Genomic DNA, 19,274 nt, shown 5'->3' on the forward strand with positions numbered 1-19,274 from the left:
GTTGAGATTATGTTTAGCATGAATTGAGTAGGTGGTGTAAATACGTTCAAACTGGTTCTTCCTTCTTTAGGAAGCTGCTAAACACTAGTAAAGCTTCCACTGTGAACAAGTCAAAGTTACCTAACTACTTGGAAAGTAAGCAGCAAGCCAGTCAGTCATTTCAACCACGAAAGCAGTTAACTATTGGTTTTAAATGTGAGACAAGTGGCCCAACAACAACAAAATAGTAATTTAAAAGGTCTAGTAAACAGTAGTTATCTTGAATACTTTTTAAGATGATGAACTTCGGTGAATTTAAACTCAGTTGGCTGTTAAGTGACTGCAAGGCAAGAACTACGGCATATAAGATACAAAACTTCCATGCTGGCAGCACTGGCCGATTTATAATTAATATTTCTCATCACCTTTCTTTGGTTAAAGAACTATCACTCAGATGGTTAAATCATTCCCTGCCTTCTCTCGTAGTTACTGAGTGTTGAACCTGTAGTGTTTTTTTTTTTCAAACACAGATAAATACTTTTACAATTATTTAAAGCTGAGATGGTAAAGAATCCACCTGTAATGTGGGAGACCTGGGTTCAATCCCTGGATCGGAAAGATCCCCTGGAGACTGGAAAGGCTACCCACTGCAGTATTATTCTTGCCTGGAGAATCCCACAGACAGAGGAGCCTGGTGGGATACAGCTCATGGGTCACAAAGAATCAAACTGAGCAACTAAGCACAGCACACAGTATTTATAAGGAATTTATGGGGGTGGGGGCTTCCCCTGGTGGTCCAGTGGTTAAGACTCCATGCTCCCCCATGCAGGGGGCAAGGTTCAAGTTCGGGAACTAAGATCCCTCGTGCCACAGTGTGGCAGAGACCCACAAAAAACGGTCCTGCAGTTTGCTCCTCTGCTGAACTCAGCCTGGCTCTCTTAGTGTGCAGCAGGACTGTGTTCTTTCTGAACAGGCGGTGAATGGATGCGAACCTCCCCCCGGCCCCTACAGCTCCTCCTACCCTGGCGGTAGCTGCTTCTCCGCGAGAGCCACTTCTCACGTGGCAATGCTGGGTTGATGCAAATGGAATTTGGACCTGTCACCCCAACAAAACAATGAGCTCTTTGAGGGCAGTGACTAACTTAAATCATTATATATATATATATATATATATATGGCTTTATATTTTCCCTAGACTAAAGAGGGGAGGGGCGTCCCAGGTGGCCCAGTGGCTAAGACTCTGCTCCCGATACAGGGGGGATCTGGGTTTGATTCCTGGTCGGGGAACTAGCTCCCACGTGGAACAACTAAAGATCCAGAGCAAATGAACATCAAAAAAGTGGATGCTGTCAGTAAGGGGACAAACTGACTGCCTTGAGGACAGCATCACCTCAGGGTATTCCTGCCAAAGGTACACAACCTGAATCAAGTCACAAGGCAACGTGAGACAGACTCACATCAAGAGAAAAGCTACAAAAAAACCCAGATCTAGGCTCTTCAGAAATGCCGATGTCAGCAAAGACCACACACAGGGAAAAAGGGAGCTATCGACGATTATCACGCTAAGTGGAGTAAGTCAGAGACCAGCATGTCACAGACGAACTTACTCGCAAAACAGAAACAGACCCTCAGACTCACTGACTCAGAAAACAAACCATGGTTACCAGAGGGGAAAGGTGCGGAGGGAGAAATTAAAAGTTCAGGGTGAACAGATACTCCTGCCTATAAAACAGGAAACCAACAAGGACCTACTCTCTAGCACAGGGAATTGTATCCAATACCTTGTGTGAGGTCGGTGCCAGTGTAACTGTGGTTTTGGACCCTGAATTTTAAATCATTGTTAACTATTCTCAAATACATCTTTATTAATCAAAATAGGAACCAGTACAATCAACACAATTTTGCCAACAAAAAATAACTTCATTCCCCAGAGCCTAAAAATCTGTGCTTCGGGATTCCGTGAACTCTGGGAAAGCATTTTCTGCCTCCTGCTGGTTGTGAAAGAGTTTTCCCTGCAAAAAGTTGTCGAGATGCTTGAAGTGGTAGTCGGTTGGCGAGAGTTCAGGTGAATATGGCGGAAGCAGCAAGAGTGTGGGCCAATTTGTTCTATGCGTGGTGAGAGTTGGATGGAGAGAATCGGGCCCTCTCTGAGGACCAATGCCAGCTGCAGGCATTGCGGCTTTCAGTGCATCTCACCGATTTGCTGAGTGCATTTCTCAGATGGAATGGTTTCACCAGGATTCAGAAAGCTGTAGTGACCAGGCCGGCAGGAGACCACCAAGCAGTGACCAGGACCGTTTTTGGTGCAAGCGTGGCTCTGGAAGTGCTTTGCAGCCTCTCCGTCCGACCACTGAGCTGGTCATCACCTGCTGTTACATAAAATCCACTTTTCCTGCACGTCACTGTTGCACGGGATTGAGGAATGGTTAGTTTTTGTTTGCAGTCAGCTCACAAGGCACCCACTTACAGAGCCTTTTCACCTTTCCAGTTTGTTTCAAGTGCCGAATCACCACAGAAAGGCTGACACTGAGTCCTCCGGCAATTTCTTGTGCAGCTGTGAGAGCATCGGCCTTGGCAATCCTCCCAGTTGGCCGTGGTCAGCCCCCGCCGGCCGCCCACCATGCTCGTCGTCTTCAAGGCCCTAGTCTCCTTTGCAAGACTTCTTGATCTGCCCCTGCACTGTGTGTTAGCAGTTCCTGGGCCAAGTGTGTCGTTGATGTTGCAAGTTATCTCTGCTGCTTACAACCCATTTTGAAATCGAGTAAGAAAAATGATTTTATTTTTTGTCTAACATCATTTTGTGAACTTCCTGATGTTCAAGCTGGTTTTAGATAAGGCAGAGGAACCAGAGATCAAATTGCCAACATCCACTGGATCATGGAAAAAGCAAGAGAGTTCCAGAAAAACATGTATTTCTGCTTTATTGACTATGCCAAAGCCTTTGACTGTGTGGATCACAATAAACTGTGGAAAATTCTGAGAGAGATGGGAATACCAGACCACCTGACCTGCCTCTTGAGAAACCTGTATGCAGGTCAGGAAGCAACAGTTAGAACTGGATATGGAACAACAGACTGGTTCCAAATAGGAAAAGGAGTACATCAAGGCTGTATATTGTCACTCTGCTTATTTAACTTCTATGCAGAGTACATCATGAGAAACGCTGGACTGGAAGAAACACAAGCTAGAATCAAGACTGCCGGGAGAAATATCAATAACCTCACATATGCAGATGACACCACCCTTATGGCAGAAAGTGAAGAGGAGCTAAAGAGCCTCTTGATGAAAGTGAAAGAGGATAGCAAAAAAGTTGGCTTAAAGCTCAACATTCAGAAAACGAAGATCATGGCATCTGGTCCCATCACTTCATGGGAAATAGATGGGGAAACAGTGGAAACAGAGTCAGACTTTATTTTTCTGGGCTCCAGAATCACTGCAGATGGTGACTGCAGCCATGAAATTAAAAGACGCTTACTCCTTGGAAGAAAAGTTATGACCAACCTAGATAGCATATTCAAAAGCAGAGACATTACTTTGCCGACTAAGGTCCATCTAGTCAAGGCTATGGTTTTTCCTGTGGTCATGTATGGATGTGAGAGTTGGACTGTGAAGAAGGCTGAGCGCCGAAGAATCGATGCTTTTGACCTGTGGTGCTGGAGAAGACTCTTGAGAGTCCCTTGGACTGCAAGGAGATCCAACCAGTCCTTTCTGAAGGAGATCAACCCTGGGATTTCTTTGGAAGGAATGATGCTGAAGCTGAAACTCCAGTACTTTGGCCACCTCATGCGAAGAGTTGACTCATTGGAAAAGACTCTGACGCTGGGAGGGATTTGGGGGCAGGAGGAGAAGGGGACGACCGAGGATGAGATGGCTGGATGGCATCACGGACTCGATGGACGTGAGTCTGAGTGAACTCCGGGAGTTGGTGATGGACAGGGAGGCCTGGCGTGCTGCGATTCATGGGGTCGCAAAGAGTTGGACACGACTGAGTGACTGAACTGAACTGAACATCATTTTGTTATCAAGTAGTAAGTCATTACCAAAAAAAAAAGTAAATTGAGACATGCACGTTAAAATGATGTATATAACATAACCACATTTAAGAATGTATCCAGTATCAAATGGCAAAGAACACTGCAAAACCACAGTTATTTTTGCACCAATCAAATTCTACCACCGCATCTACAAATTAGAGAATTCTTTTAAAAGACGGAGCAGAACTCTATCTTTGGAAGAAAGTGACTTAGACTACCCAACCTTTTCTAAGGCACCTCAGCATTTATCCTGCAAGGCTGCTGGATGAATTAGGAGTGACATGCCAAGCCCAGCTGGTGCTGGGTAAATGCAACCAAGGTGTTCAGTCTGCATTGCCTGTAATCGTTTTAATAGTAAAGATCTAACAAGAAGAAAAACTACCAAAAAAGGCAAAAGAAAGTCGTGAATGCAGCAGTGTTGGTGGTTGTTTCAATATTGTTTATTAGCACAGTAGCGAGTGCAGACTTGAGTAGTCCACAACATGGAGCCAATCCACTGAGCAAGCCTGCTCCACGCCGGACAGCTAACAGCTTAAGGTATTTTACTACAGGTTTTCAGAAGTCCTGATTCAAACCTCTCTCTCCCCACAATAAAGTAGATTGGCATATAAAATAAAATACATAACTACTCATTTTCTATATTGGTGTCTTATAGCCACGTGTCCATTTTATATATGAGATGACAGTCTCTAAAAGCTGTTAAATATCAATGTTCCCTTTCAAGAAGGGAAAACAAATTCCAATTTTTCAAGACAAAAAAGTGTGTAGTCTTGGAAGGACTTTACATAAATGTCCATGTGTAACCTGTACGAAATTAAGCTGTTTTAAATTTACAGTCTACAAGCAACTGAACCCAAATGCCTAGTCTTCTCTGTGCTGCACCTCAGCTAACATTGCAGAACTAATGACAGGTTTTAGAAGTTGCTATTACCAATTCTGTCTACTGCAGCAAGATACCTTAAGTTACAACAAAATCTTAGGAAATAAGACTGAATAATATCTGTTATAGAAATACCCTACTCTTTACCAACACCCACCCTCCCCCACCCCTTCAAAATCATAAGCAGCTCTCTCTGTGACAGACAAATGCTGTGAAGGACTGTGGAGCCCAGTTTACGTGGCATATCTCTTGGTCCACTGTCTGGCCATCCTGTCGTGCTCTGCCCTGTTGGTCATATACTGAGTGGCGATACTTCCCACCAAGGGGTCGGCTGGAAGAGAAGACTGCATGTTACTCTGAGGGAAGGAAAAGGACGTTTCCGTCTTAGCCAGTAGGTCAGTGGCAGCCTGGGAGAATGTGGACAGGTGGCTGTCATCAAGCCCCTCCACCATTCCGGATGCCTTTGCTTCCAGACTCGCCCCTCCCCCCCACCCCCGCAGGGTTTGCCCCTCCGTGGCAGGGTTCGGCAGGGTCCGGGAGGCTCGAGGCCCTGACCACCGTCAACACCCAGCTCCGTGCACAGGACCACCCTGTGCCCAGTGGCGCCCAGTCTTGACGCTGAGCACAGTGAGGCCCTCGAGGCTCCTGCAGCATCAAACCATTGGCCTTTCCACTATACCCAGAAACGGCCAGAGCTGCCAGGTGGAAACCTGCACTTTCAGTTAAGCAATGCTTCTCTGAAACCTAAACAGAATCTTTAGTAATTCAATTTGTATTCGGCTTATCTAGAAAAAAAATTTAGTAACAGGAAATAAAGGTTCAGAAAGCACCACAGTCTGGCCATCACTAAGTATACAGCAGGGAACCACTGTTCAGTTAGGGGCAGCTGCAGAGTGGGCCTGCAGGCAGTGGGCAGGTCAGAGGCAGATACAAGTGTGTCGTTTTAGGAGAACTGTGTGGAAAGCGGAATAGAAATAAATAAAGGAGGGAATGACTAAAAATGTAAAAACCTAAGGCAATCTGACGTGAATTCTGTAGATTAAAACACCTCATTCCTAGAGCACATCAGCTAACGGTGAATCGGCTGTGTTTTTCAACTAGTAGACAACTGTTGACTAGAAATTTCTTTGAAAAACGATTAAGTTTTTCTCCTTTGAAAGTGTGTACAAAAATAAAATCTGACCTTTAGAAAATCTTAGTTTAAATGGAAAAAACCACTATTTCCCAGGTGAGGAGGAATAAACCAAGGTAAACAGCCATAAGCTTACCAGGATTACAGTCTGTGAGAAGTGAGCAGATAGAAAGAAGGACTTTAGAAATGGTTAGTGCTGGGCTCCAATTATCTTTCAAAATGTCCAAGCAAATAACTCCTTGACTGTTAATATTACAGTGATAGATTCTCGTCCGAAATGTAACCTAAAAAATAAGGTAGTGTTAAATGAAATGTAAACAGCAAACAATCAAACTTTTTACTAAAAAACCTTTTCAATTAAATGGCTCTAACTAAACCTTTTAAAGAAACAGACATTGGTTTATAAAAAAAAAAGTGAGTAACAGTTTAACTTGACAAGGCCAGTAAGTGTTCAGAGACTATTTAATAAAACTGAGATTAGAAAGTATCCACGGATACAATCTCAGGTATTTTCAATCTCATTTAAAAAGTAATCAACAAAAAGCAAGGTAACTTCAATTTTTCCTTTTTTTCCTCTTAAACTGAACTATAGTTGATTTACAATTTGTGTTAATTTCTGCTTTTCAGCAGTGACTCAGTTTTACACACACACACACAAACATATAAACAGTCTTTTTAAAAAAATATTCTTCTCCATTATGTTTTACCCCAGGAAGCTGGATATAGTTCCCTGTATGTTTCTTGAATTCATCTTTAGCAGTTTTAATGTAAATATTTTCCTAACGTTTTGGAGTTTGGATAACTAGTCGTTTGCTGACCTCTTGTGTTAGCTGGTAGAACTACATGGCCTCAAAGGAAACTTCAGCACCTAATTCAAACGTCGTAGTGGGTACATGAGAGAAGGCAATGGCACCCCACTCCAGTACTCTTGCCTGGAAAATCCCATGGACGGAGGAGCCTGGTGGGCTGTAGTCCCTGGGGTCGAGACTGAGCGACTTCACTTTCACTTTTCACTTTCATGCATTGGAGAAGGAAATGGCAGCCCACTCCAGTGTTCTTGCCTAGAGAATCCCAGGGACAGGGGAGCCTGGTGGGCTGCCGTCTATGGGGTCGCACAGAGTCGGACACGACAGAAGCGACTTAGCAGCAGCAGCAGTGGGTACATGAAAACAAGCTGCTTAGCACACTGATCACACCCCCAAAAGGCTGAAAAGTGGATCCGCAGATGCGGTGTGTTTCTGCTCATTTCTGACCTTTACATCAGATCCTGCAGCTGTCTTGCCGGCCTACATCACAGAATCCACTTTAACAGTTTCCGGGGGTGGAGCCAGAAACGCACAAGGGCCACAGCAGCAGCAAAGCAGCGTCAGCCGCTCGAGCCTGGGCTGTTTCCTCTCGTCTCTAGTTTTCACTGTGAAATACACCGCATCATCCACAGTGAGCATAACCTGTAACCGTGCCGCTTTCTTAGAGTGACAGGGGCATCCGTCAGCCCTTGCGGCTGCAACCGCACCTTTACCCGGCAGCGCTCCCCGCCCGGAGGCGGCGCTGCTTCGGACTCTGAAGAGGCCCTTAGCCTCCCAGCGGACAGTGACCGGCAGCCCCCACCCGGGAGGAGAGCCCGCCGGGGTCCGAAGGGCCCGAGGCTCGGTCGGCAGGAGCGTCTCCAGCTGCCGTGCTCTAAACTCGGAACACTTCGGGGATCTGCATGTCCCCCGCGCCCTGCGGCCAGGCCACCAGTCCCTGTCCTAGCCCGCGTGTGGAGACTGCGACACTGCTTCCATTGGTTAGAAACTCTTCCTGCTGAGTGGGAAACAGATTACCTACGGGCATATGCGCAGGACTTTAAGCCCCGTGGAAACACACTTACTTAGAAATGGCCTTTGCCAGAAGAGGCAGTCAACCCAAAGACGTGTTTTATGTATGTTCAAATGTGCCTAAGAGATCTGCCAGGATCTGCTTTTCGTGGTTAAAACCCCCACTTTAAAAGCCGGATTCATCTTTCACAGGAATATCTGAACCTCAGCGTCAGTCGGGGGAGCACCTTACCTTCGGAGGCTTGAAGGGGTACTCCGGTGTGAAGGTGATATCGAGGAAGAACACGCCGCCCTCGTACACGGAGCCCGGGGGCCCGAGGATGGTGGACCTCCACTCGTAGATGTTGTCGCCTTTGGGGCCAGCGCTGCGGACAACACACCGCGGTGAGAGGGCGCCGGCGCTCGGCTCCGGCGGCGCAGCCCGGGAGGGCACGCCGCTGCGCCCGCTCCCGGTAACGTGGGCGCTCCCGGCCTCCCCGGTAACGTGGGCGCTCCCGGCCCCGGCCTCCCCGGTAACGTGGGCGCTCCCGGCCCCGGCCTCCCCGGTAACGTGGGCGCTCCGCAGAGCACAGCCCTCCGTCCTCCAGACCCGCAGGTGTGGGCCTCCAACAGGCTCCGCCCAGGAACACCGGGAGGGGTGCCGAAGCCCCGACACCGGCCCGGCTAGGAAGGAGCCAGAAACCCTCTCCTCCGTGCACCGCAGGAAACGCAAACCACACTTGAGAGAGAAACACCTCTCAGCACACAGAGCTCTTCAGAGCCGTGTCACCTCTGCTGAAAGCATCATTTCTGACCCTCTGACGGGGGCTCTTCGTTTCTCCATAATCTTACACAGAAAGGAGTCCCACAGATTGCAGCTCTCTGAACAGCGTCAACCATGCATGGGTGGGCGGGGGACACAACGACCCAGTTACAAGCCATTCGGTTTCGTCTCAGCATGAATCCAATTCCACAAGCGGCTCTCTACACACCAGATCACTGCTGGTTACACTGTTGGTTACATGCAGTCACGCTGGGATACCTTCTCCACGGCCCTGTCGGATCAGCATCTCTGTATAAAGGCATGTTAATAAAAACGTAACCAAGACCTCCGAAAGCTTAACACCCCCGTCCAAACAGTAAGTGTAACATTCTAGTATTTAGAAAAGAGAAAAGACGAGGAGTCTGGGAGTCAGTCTTGGTTCCTGACGTAGAAAGACCTTCCCACAGCCCGGGGATGACATGGGAGACGCTGCGGAGGGGTTAACTCGCGTGTTTTCATTTCATTTTCATTTACTGCTCTGAGGACAGTAAAGTGTGTCAGCCAAACACAGAAAAAGACCTTCCCTTCGAGACCTGCAGATCCAGTCAACACCCAAAAGACTGTCTGCAGAGCAGGCGAATCTCTCTTAAACAAGCGTTCTGCGTGAACTGGACTCGTTCGCCCGCACACGTGCTGAGAGCCCGTGCACCAGGCAGACGCTGAATGCAGGGGGTTCCCATAATGAACAAGACAAGAACTGCTGGTCTGCATCTTGCCCGCTGCTAACTGGTTCGAGGCGGGGCTCGGTTCCTTTTAAGAGAAAGAGATGAAGAGGAAGGGAGATGAGAAGAAAAGGAAAAGTGAACGCCGTCTTGTTGCCCCATACTTTACCCAAACCCACTGGAGACTTTTTCTTTCAGTCTGGAGTTTGGAGAAGGAACAGCAGCAACAGAAGCGAGGGGAACAAGCTAAGTTAGGGGAAGAGAAGAGAGAAGCTGAGGAAGAAAGCACGGTGCGGCCGGGAAGGAAGGAGAAAACACGGGCAAAGAGCAGGGGCCGTGGGGAGCGCCAGGGCCCATGGTCACGAGGCAGAGAGCGCCCAGACCCCGGACCGAGCGCTGCCGAGCTGTGTGACCTGGAGCATGTTACCAGCTTCTCACGCGATATTCTGAGAACTAAACACCAGCGGGAAGGAGGTGCTGGTGACCACCTCTGCAGAGCAGCAAGTCCACAGGGTTCGCTCTTTGAATGGCAGCAGTTCCTCTGTTACTAGCGACTTGAGTATAACCACTGGCTCCCACAGGATGGCCCCTTCATACCTCCTTGGGATGGATAGTCCCAGGAACTATTAAAAACCTGTTTTACGATGGACATGCATGGAAAGAGAGATTGTTTAACACCATCTCTAAGATTAAGTCACACATAGGCAGACACCATCTTTGAGTTTTAAAAAAGACAACTTTCGACTCTGCAAGACATCTGACCACAGCTATCACAAGCTGGGATGCAAGGAGTGCCCTTGGCCAGCGCTCTCTCCGGAGACACGGTAAGCCCTCCACGCGGAGGGATACGACTCTGCTGCTGCTTCTCCTGAGATGAGCACTGGTCCTCAGGCGTCCTAAGTGCCACCCTGCCTGTAGGTTTGCAGAAAGTCTACAGATCGGGCTGGTGCAGCCGGGACTCCTGTCTAAGCAGACGGAAGGACACCGACACAGAGGCGGCAGCTAAGAAGACGCACCGTCCCCTCCTATCGCGTTCACAATACCTAAGGCTCGAAGGCGAGAGGCTGGCATTCGCGCTAAACCCCCTTCTTCCGTCCAAAACAGGACCGCACCAACCGCTGTTCACTCAGTCGCATCCCACTCGCTGTGACCCCATGGACTGCAGCCCGCCAAGCTCCTCCGTGCAAGGGATTCCCAGGCAAGAACCCTGGAGGGGGAATTTCCTTCTCCAGGTGCGTAGGGAGCCATGCTGTTTTCCTCACAGTCAGCTTAGCGGGGCTGAGACTGAGAAAAAAATAACGGTCAAGTCAGTCGGTCCCACCCTGGTGGGGAAATGCTGGCAAAGGCCCAGTCCTGGGGGCCCTTAATACAGAAAAAAGATAGAAGCACAGTGGTCTAACAACATGCCACTACAAGCAGATTTTATGACTGGAAAGAAAACTGGTGGTTTCTCAATTTCATCACCAAAATCATCTGTGAAACTTTAAAAATGACAGATTCCTGACCTTCATGCCAGGGGTACTACTGAGCTTAGCCCATCCAGAAGGGGAACCAAGACTCCACATATTTAAAAAGCTCTTCTGGCGACCTCAGAGCAGGTGCTTTGCATCTGGGCCCCCTGTACAGGTTACTGGGAGGAGGACAACCGTCCAGAACCTAAGTGTCAACAGTTCACAGCTTGTCACCTGTGATACAGCTAGAAATTCAAATCGAGACTGCTGCCTGTTTGTGAGCAGCTTGCAGTTCGGTGTAAACTTTCTGAAAGTTCAGGGAAACGTCTGGAGAGAGAGTTTGAGGGCTTCCCTGGTGGTCCAGTGGCTAAGACTCCAGTCCCTCAATGCAGGGGACCTGGGTTCGATCCCTGGTCAGGGAACTAGATCCCACATGCTGCAACTCAGACTGGTGCAGCCTAATCAATCAATAAACATTAGAGAGAGAGAGAGTTACAAGCATGTAACATAAACTGGAAGTACACGGGAAGAGAACTGTTTAATTAACACCGTCTCTATACTAAGAAAATGAAGAATGAAGGTAGGTTATAAGAAAAACAGTCTAAGCGAGGTAGGATCAAAAGTAGTTGAAATCATGAAGCATCAAGAAGAGCTGTGGAAAAGACTCAGCAACATAGATCCGTAACCTGTGGGTCCTGAACCAGCGGGCTTGGAAACTACCGTGAAGCATCCGAGAATCTATTGCAAAGACCAAGGAATGCTGCCTGTTACTGCGTGAAGTCACCCAGCTTTCTGTCGTACGCATTTTCCTGATCACAGAACAAAGATTATGGTAAGGGACCTGCAATACTTTTGCCTTTTCCCCTCTTTCTAATTCTCACTGGAAAAAGTTAGGATCCTACTGGCCTAGAAGGTGGTAGATAGACCCATGGCAAAATTTGAGGGCAGAAGCTTCCAGCTCTCAGAAAGTGACACTGTTCTGGGGAAGTGTGTCCCAACACCCCACCCCCTTCCTCCATAAAACGACCGACTGGTTTGTCTGCTCAGTCAGCACACACCTTCACCAGCCTCCCGTCCCCTCCCTGTAACAGAAGATACTTTCGGTTGTACAATAAGAAATGTAACTCCAGTTTTAAACACCAATTCAAGTACACGAATCAGTCTAAGCCCTTAGAAGGGATGGAAAGTTCTGAATTGGGAAATGGGAGGTTGAATTTAAGGAATTAAGGGAAGATGGGACGACCACCACCACACGTCCCTGCTCAGTGACTGCAATCTCCGAAAGTGGCTGAGACTCTGCCTTCCAGATTCTGTTCAATTCAGGTTTACTGTAACACAAACACTTTTCAAAATAAAAGCGCACGGTAATTCCCCGGCGGTCCAGTGGTCAGGACCCCTCGACGTCACTGCCAAGGGCCCAGTTTCGCTCTCTGATCGCGGCACTGAGGCCCTGCAGCCACGCAGCGTGGCCAGGGGACACAGAGTGTAATAAACTCTTACCAAGGCCAAAGGAAAGAACTGTGACCTAAATTCTGCTTTTTTCTCTCTGGTCAAAATACACACAGCTTTAGGGCTTCCCTGGTGGGTCGGTGGTAAAGAATCCACCTGTCGGTGCAGGAGACACGGGTTCAATCCCTGATTCAGGAAGAACCCACAAGCTGCGGAGCAACCAAGCCCGAGGCCCAGCCGAGGCACTGCACCGCACAGAGCCCGCGCCCCGCGCCCCGCACCCCGGCACGCCGTGCGGCACCAAGGACCCGGCACGCAAACAGAAGCAGAGAGAAAACAAACACAGCTTCAGCAAACACTGCAAGAAAAGCGAGAGGAAACTCTCCTTGTGATGCAGCTTTCTCATTTCTGTAGTAGTTTCTGAGGTCACTCGGATCCAGCGGGGTGGGGGCGGTCAGGACCCCAGCCTTCCCGGAGCATGTGGGGCAGGGCGGCCACAGGCCCCACGTCTCACCAGCGCTGACCTGGGAGCCACACAGTGAAAGCTATCAGTCGGCGTAACTTCTGGGTAACACTTAGGGTCCTAGTGAGAACAGGACAGAACCTAACTAATAAAACTCATTTACGGTGTAATCCTAGGAAATTAATAAAACCAATCTTTAAAACCTGTCATCAGAGCAGCCTTACTATAGAATCTGACGTGCTCTCCGGATTGACTTTTCCAAGAAAACCACACATGTGAATGTTTAACTTCATTCCAAATGAAACAAAATTTTATTTTCACTTAAAGATGTTTTTCTCCTCCTCACCCATGCCCACACTCAGTATCAATTTGTTAGACTATTCTCCCACGACAACAGTTAAGAAACCAACGTTGCCCTTCAGTTTTCAAAAGCTATATTAGTTTCTTAAAAACAACACCCTGAAAGCAAGGCAAATATTACAATCAATTTTTAAAATTTTTATTGGGAGAGATGATCCCTGCTTACAAACACAGAAATCCCTAACTGAGATGCTGTTTTAGACATAATCCTAAAAGACTTAGTCTCACACCCTAAAAACAGCGAGGGAGCGGAGGCTGGGGGACAGAAAGCCAACAAGCGTGCCGCAGCCGGGCAGCCAGGCGTGGGGGCCACGGAGCAGGCCAGCAGGGGCTCAGGTCAGCCGGCGCGGCTCGTTCTTCCCAAAGCCCCCACGGACCCCTGGTGTCGCCCCACAGGACAGTGACCCGTGCTGCAGGAGGACGGGCGCCTGGAGGCAACCACACGCCGGGGAAACTTAAGACTGGACGGGCTGGTCCCCGCCTCGCCTCTGCCCCGCAGAAGGCATGTGACAGCAACGAGCTCGCAGACAGGGCGCCGCTGCCGTCACACAGGCCGCGGGGCCCACGCCCGACGGGAGCCTTAGAGCCGCGCTCTGTCTGGGCGACGCCGTCTGAGCAGGGTTCTGCGCGTCGCAGCCGGGACGGGGGCGTGCGCGTCAGTGGGGGAGAGAGCGGCGTCCGCCTGCAGCCCCACGCGCTGTCAGACGCCGCCGCCGATCCCGACCGCTCGTCTGCTGCTCAGTGCCCGGTACAGAGAGAGCGGGCGCAATGCGGTCCAGGCGGTCATCAATCACAGGTGGGCTTGCAGGAGTTCCTGGCGGTCTAGTGGTTAGGATTTGGGGCTTTCACTGCCATGGCCTGGGTTCCACTCCTGGTTGGAAAACTGAGATCCCAAAAAAGGAGATTTGCACACACCCCCGTGTTCTATAGACCCCGACTACTCAAAATGTGGTCCCTGAACAAAAGCAACGTCAGCATCCCCTGGGCGTCTGTTAGAAAAGCAGACTCTGAGGCCCCAGACCTACCGCATCAGAATCTGCATCTTAACACAGTCCCCAAATGACGCCTGAGCACATCAGAGTCTGAGAAGGCGGCTGTGGAGGACACAAACGGCAACGAATTTCAACTCCACTTTCCAATGTTCTGTAACCGATTCAAACGACCTGTCGTGTTATCTAGGTCTCTCCTTCTCCATCTGTACTTCTTTGCAGTAAAAAAAAAAAGATCAACCCTGGTGATGCTTAGCTCTATTCAGACTGTAAGATCAATAACCAAACACAGAACTGAGAAAGTGCTTACAGGAAGAGATCTGCTATCAAATCTATGTTCCCTACAAACATACGGCTCAAAGTCCATTCTTAATTTACTCTCCTTTTGCTAAGAAATTCAAGATGAATATGAGAGAATAGCAGGAATCTTTTCTCAACTGTCCAGAGGGACTCCTCGTCCCCCACGATCACTGCCCAAAAGACGTCGGTCCAGGGAATGAGAGCGACCTTCTTGGTGACAGCTACTGAACACACCCAGAGGAATTTTATAATAACAGACCCCAAAACCATGCTGTCCTGGTGCCCGTCCGGAAAACAGTGACCATCCAGATGCGGGCTCATATGGCGGGGCTGCCTGGGGTGCCCTTCAGCACTGTCCCTTGGGAGGAACTTCCAGACCAAGGGCCCGCCTAAAGGACTGCCCAGGAGAGCCGGGGTCCATGCAGGAGCTCAAGTCTGTGTGCCCAGGCAGTTGCTCTGTAACAGTGAGTCCAAGCAGGGGGCACACTGTCCCACACAGGAAGGAGAACTCACTCAAACAAACGTACATGGAAAACAGCACAGGCCACGTCCACCAGGGGAGGGGCCTTCCTGCAAAGCCCCCACGGCTGGCCGCACCCACACTGAGGACAGAGACCTCCGTCTTCCGCAGGAGAGAGCAGACAGCCTCTCAGAGGCACTCGTGACACACTCTTCACGGAGCAGGGCACTCATCTGGGGCCCGCGGAAGCAGCAGAGCTCATTTTTGAAATGTGTTTCCAATCAGAAAAGACTTGTCTGTGGATTACTTAAACCGCTACAAGCTACATGGGTGCACAAACTCTCTCACATCAGACTCTTCAGTCTTCTAGAGAGTAATTTCCCACACACCGTACAGGTCTGCAGGCCTGATAGTGATTAACACTGAATTAGCTGGTCAAAATATGTACCACTGTTCAGGATTATATGACAATGTTTCCAAGTTAGGTGAAATAACAAAACCCCACAAAAGCTCCATCTTGCCCAACTGGCCATCAGCTGCAGTTTTATCTCACATGCTACTGCTTTAGGAAAAAGCAACATCCAGTCCTTCCGGAAATTCACATTCCAAATGGAAAAAAATCAGACACACACGGAGTAAGGACACAAAGAAAACGATTTTAAGACAATTTGAAAGAGTCTCCAGCAGGGACACTGAAAGAGCTGCAGGCCTCAGAAACCATCGCCCTCAGAGGTCCCTTCCTCTCAATGAGGGGTGGCTGAGTTTTTAGAGCTTTTAGTTAACTGAGCCCAGAATCGGGCTTTAACCTCTGAACTACTGAGTCAAGAGTGAGGGCAGGCAGCGAGCATGTGAAATGACGAACTAGCCAGAAACGAAGGGCCTAAAAAAAATCAGATTGCGGAGGATGGGGGGGACAACACACTGGAAGGATTACAGAGAATTAGAAGATCAGCACACCCCGTGTATCAGAGGCCGTGTTCCTATACGGTGTTAAACAGGTAGCTATTCAGAATTAAGGTGGACCAGACGATAGCTCTTTTCTGCAGGAACCAGACAAGCATGACTTAGAACAATTCTAATTTGTTTTGTGTTTCCCAGAGAAATGAGAGAAATGGTCTGAGCAGGTCAGGCTCTCAGGCCGTTACCCCTCTATTCCCACTGAAGCAGCCAGAGCCAGGGTATCAGCCTTGGAGCCCCGAGTTTTCAGGTGCGGTGTTCACACCAACATCTGTAAAACTGCTATTCGAGTGAGGACTCCTGACCCCTGAACAACACAAATTTCAACTGTGGGGGTCCACTTATGCACAGAGTTTTTTCAATAGATACACTGGGAAACTTTGGGAGGATCGCTAACAATCTGAAAAAACTCATAGCCTAATTGTATAGCCTAGAAATATCAAAAAAAGAAACAGGTCTGTCACGAAGGCATAAAGCAAATGTAGGTACACATACAATGGGCTTCCTGGGTGGCACTAGTGATAAGAACCCCCCTGTCAACGCTGGAAGACGTAAGGGACATGGGTGCAATCCCTGGATCAGGAAGATCCCCTGGAGCAGGCAATGGCAACCCACTCCAGTGTTCTTGCCTGGAGAACCCCGTGGACAGAGGAGCCTGGCGGGCTACAGTCCGGAGGGTCGCGAGAGTCAGACACGACGGAGCCCCTTGCACGTGTGTATGCAGTGAGTGCACGAGTGAGCATGCATGCAATACACAAAATGTGCTGACCGATGGCTGCTACTGGCGAGGCGTGCTGTCAGCAGCAGGCTGTTAGAGGTTCTGGGAGGAGTCCGAAGTTGCACTTGGGACCCCCGATCCCTGCACTGTTCAGGGGCTACTGTAACTAGAAACCAGCGATTACTCGGGCTCTCCCTGGGGCAGCGGCGCATAGCCAGCTTGTCCACGGAGACGATAACCCGTCCTGCGGGTCAGTGAGAGGCAGCCGGTGGAGCAGAGCCTCCTGTTTACTCCCGGGAGGTGGGGTGGGGGTGAGGCACACCTGTTAATGCTGCGCCCTCCGCACATTCAGTGCTGACCCTCAGCAGCAACAGGGCCACAAGGAGAAGCCACTTACTTACAGGACACCACTATCCTCAAAAAAGAACCTCCCAGGCTCTACTCGGTTCCAAGAGAAGACTCCAGAACATACCTCTGGCTACAGAGCCCTCACTGAGGTTTCCCACCACTCACACTGGCCGTCTGTGCCGCCTCCACGCTGCAGGCGTGCGAGCAGGAAGCTGTGGGCAGGGGGCGTGAGGCCCAGCCTTGCCCTTCCAGAGTCAGAGGAGGACCTTCCTCAACTGTATCGCGGCAGCGGACTTTCTGGGTCACTTATTATGTGGGGTGAATTCTACAATTATTTTAATCGCATTGTTTAATAAAGCTTTTATTTAGTAATTAAGAATTTTCACAGCCCTTGAAAGTACTCCAGTTTGGCTCGTCTGTGGTTAATCCACACAGAGGGGATCTGAGACCGCATGCCCGCACCAGGCTGGGGCTGGCCGGCCAGGCTCCCGATTCTTCCCGCACCCCCCCACCCAGGCTCTGAGCAAACGCCCCATGCAGGTGCTGCGCGTCCTCGGTCCAGCCCCTACCGCTTCCCTCAGCACAGACCCAGGGGGATTTGGAGGATACACGCACCTTCAGCTAGAGCTGGCTCTGACACCATCAGGCAAGAGAGTAGACGGGCAGTATCCTGAGTCCCCTGCGGCAGTCCACAGGTCAGTGCTACCCACAGCCCTGAACCACCATCTGCCTCTTCCCCTCTGCAGCTCTTGCATTTGCACTGTAGAGCTTTCCTGACAGGATGATCTGAGGACAGTCAGTGCAGAAGCAGACAGAATAATACAGCTGTTGCCTTAAGTCTGGCACTGAAGGAATATGCAAATACGTAAAATACTGCCACTCATCTAGGTTTTCTGGATTTGGAAAATCAGAGTTGCATGTTAACATGTCTTGGGTTACTTCTAAATGAACTATTTTTTTTAATGTTTCAGCTCTAATCTTGAATGCGGTAAAAATCTGTAATCGTTAACCACATGAACAAAAGCTCTTGCTTATAATAATTTTTAAAGGTATAACGGGGTCCTGAAACTTCTTTAAAAACTTGAGAACTGCTGGGGAAATTATTTTAAAATCATATTAACACAACTGGCTAACCATTAAAACAGGTGTTTGATCCTTGATTTCATCAGCTATTTAAAACAAACAAAACCGTAGAAGTTTGAACAGGAACTGGAAGAAAATATGGTGAGGATTTTCTACCTGAGGGTGGGGTCACCTCACGCCAAGCCCTGCACAGAGGCCGCCCGGCGCCTCCAGGCAGCCCTCAGGCCTCCTCTAGGTCGGCTCCAAGCGCCTGGCGGTGCCCAAGCGCGGTTCCTCGTGACTGTCACAGGCAGGAGGTGCGGCGGACGCTCCCTGCAGCGAGCTCACCGCACAATCCACAGACCCCAACACTCCTCCCCCAGGAGTCTGGTTCCCACCACTCTGAATGTGGACCAGGGGCAGCCTGCGGGCCTCCCCAAGCTAGCGCCTTTTTAGAGGAGGGGGTCCTGCCCTCCCCCGATGCCGACTGACCACCGTAGAGGCCCTGTGCGGGGCGGGGGGGGGGACCCTGTGCAGAGACTGCAAGGCAGGCACAGGGGGGCGGGGGAACCTGTGCAAAGACCGCACGGCAGGCGCGGGGCAGGGGAGGGGGGACCCTGGGCAGAGACCGCACGGCAGGCGCGGGGCGGGGTGGGGAGGTGCCGGGCAGAGACTGCACAGCAGGCAGAGGGGGCCCGGGAAGCCCCAGCGTGCCGCCCGGCCCTCGGTCCCCGACGGGTGGTGGCAGGGAGCCTCAGACGACTCCAGCCCCAGACACACTGCGTGGCGGAGGGGGTTTTGCACCGTTTAGGGTGTTCCTGTCAGGCAGGGATAAACTGCGGGCACACCCTCCAACAGCCGCCTCACCACCGGCTGACGGCTGGGTGGGCCGTGACCCCGGCGCGGCCCGAGGCTCTCGCCAGGTGGGCTCTGGCCAGGAGGCGTCCTTCGTGGACAGCCCTTCCTTCCCAGGCTGACTCCCACCTCTCCTTCCGTTCCTAACACTACAGAAACAGCTTGCGTTCCAATTCTTGAGGGTCTCCTTCTTGGGGAACCAAAGCTGAGACGCCAACGAAGGTACACAGGGAAAGACGTGCCTGTGCCAAGAGCAACGCTGAAGGCCTTTCAGAGGAAGAAGCCGCGAGCAGTCTACCCAGGGCAGCGCAGAGGCCGCACCGGACAGGGCTAGGGGCTCGACTCCGGAAAAACGCTCAAAGCACACAGGCACTTCTCAAAAGAAACCCGTGAGGCCAATAAACAGATTCTCAGTCTTATTTAGACTCAAGGAAATGCAAATTCAACATGAGGCACATTCAACCTGTAAGGGCTGGCAAAGATTCAAATGACTCACAGTCTCCGGTGTTAACTGCAGGAGGAACAGGCGCTCTCCTCCACTGTTGTGAACAGTGAG

The 19,274-nt window shown here is 50.1% G+C and overlaps 1 protein-coding gene across 1 annotated transcript in view; it reads right to left on the minus strand.

Annotated features, from left to right (window-relative positions):
• Positions 1 to 4,431: 4,431 nt before the first annotated feature.
• Positions 4,432 to 19,274, minus strand: part of UBE2E1 (ubiquitin conjugating enzyme E2 E1) — a 67,539-nt gene continuing 52,696 nt past the window's right edge. Inside the window, exons 4-6 of the mRNA XM_052661353.1 lie at positions 8,075 to 8,207; positions 6,162 to 6,309; positions 4,432 to 5,224 (exon numbers count right to left, since the gene is read on the minus strand). Coding sequence (XP_052517313.1) covers positions 5,127 to 5,224; positions 6,162 to 6,309; positions 8,075 to 8,207 — 379 coding nt within the window. The 3' untranslated portion in view covers positions 4,432 to 5,126. The remainder of the gene's footprint in view (positions 5,225 to 6,161; positions 6,310 to 8,074; positions 8,208 to 19,274) is intronic.

This window comes from Budorcas taxicolor, chromosome 24 (assembly GCF_023091745.1).
Source record: "Budorcas taxicolor isolate Tak-1 chromosome 24, Takin1.1, whole genome shotgun sequence".
Lineage (NCBI taxonomy): Eukaryota > Metazoa > Chordata > Mammalia > Artiodactyla > Bovidae > Budorcas > Budorcas taxicolor.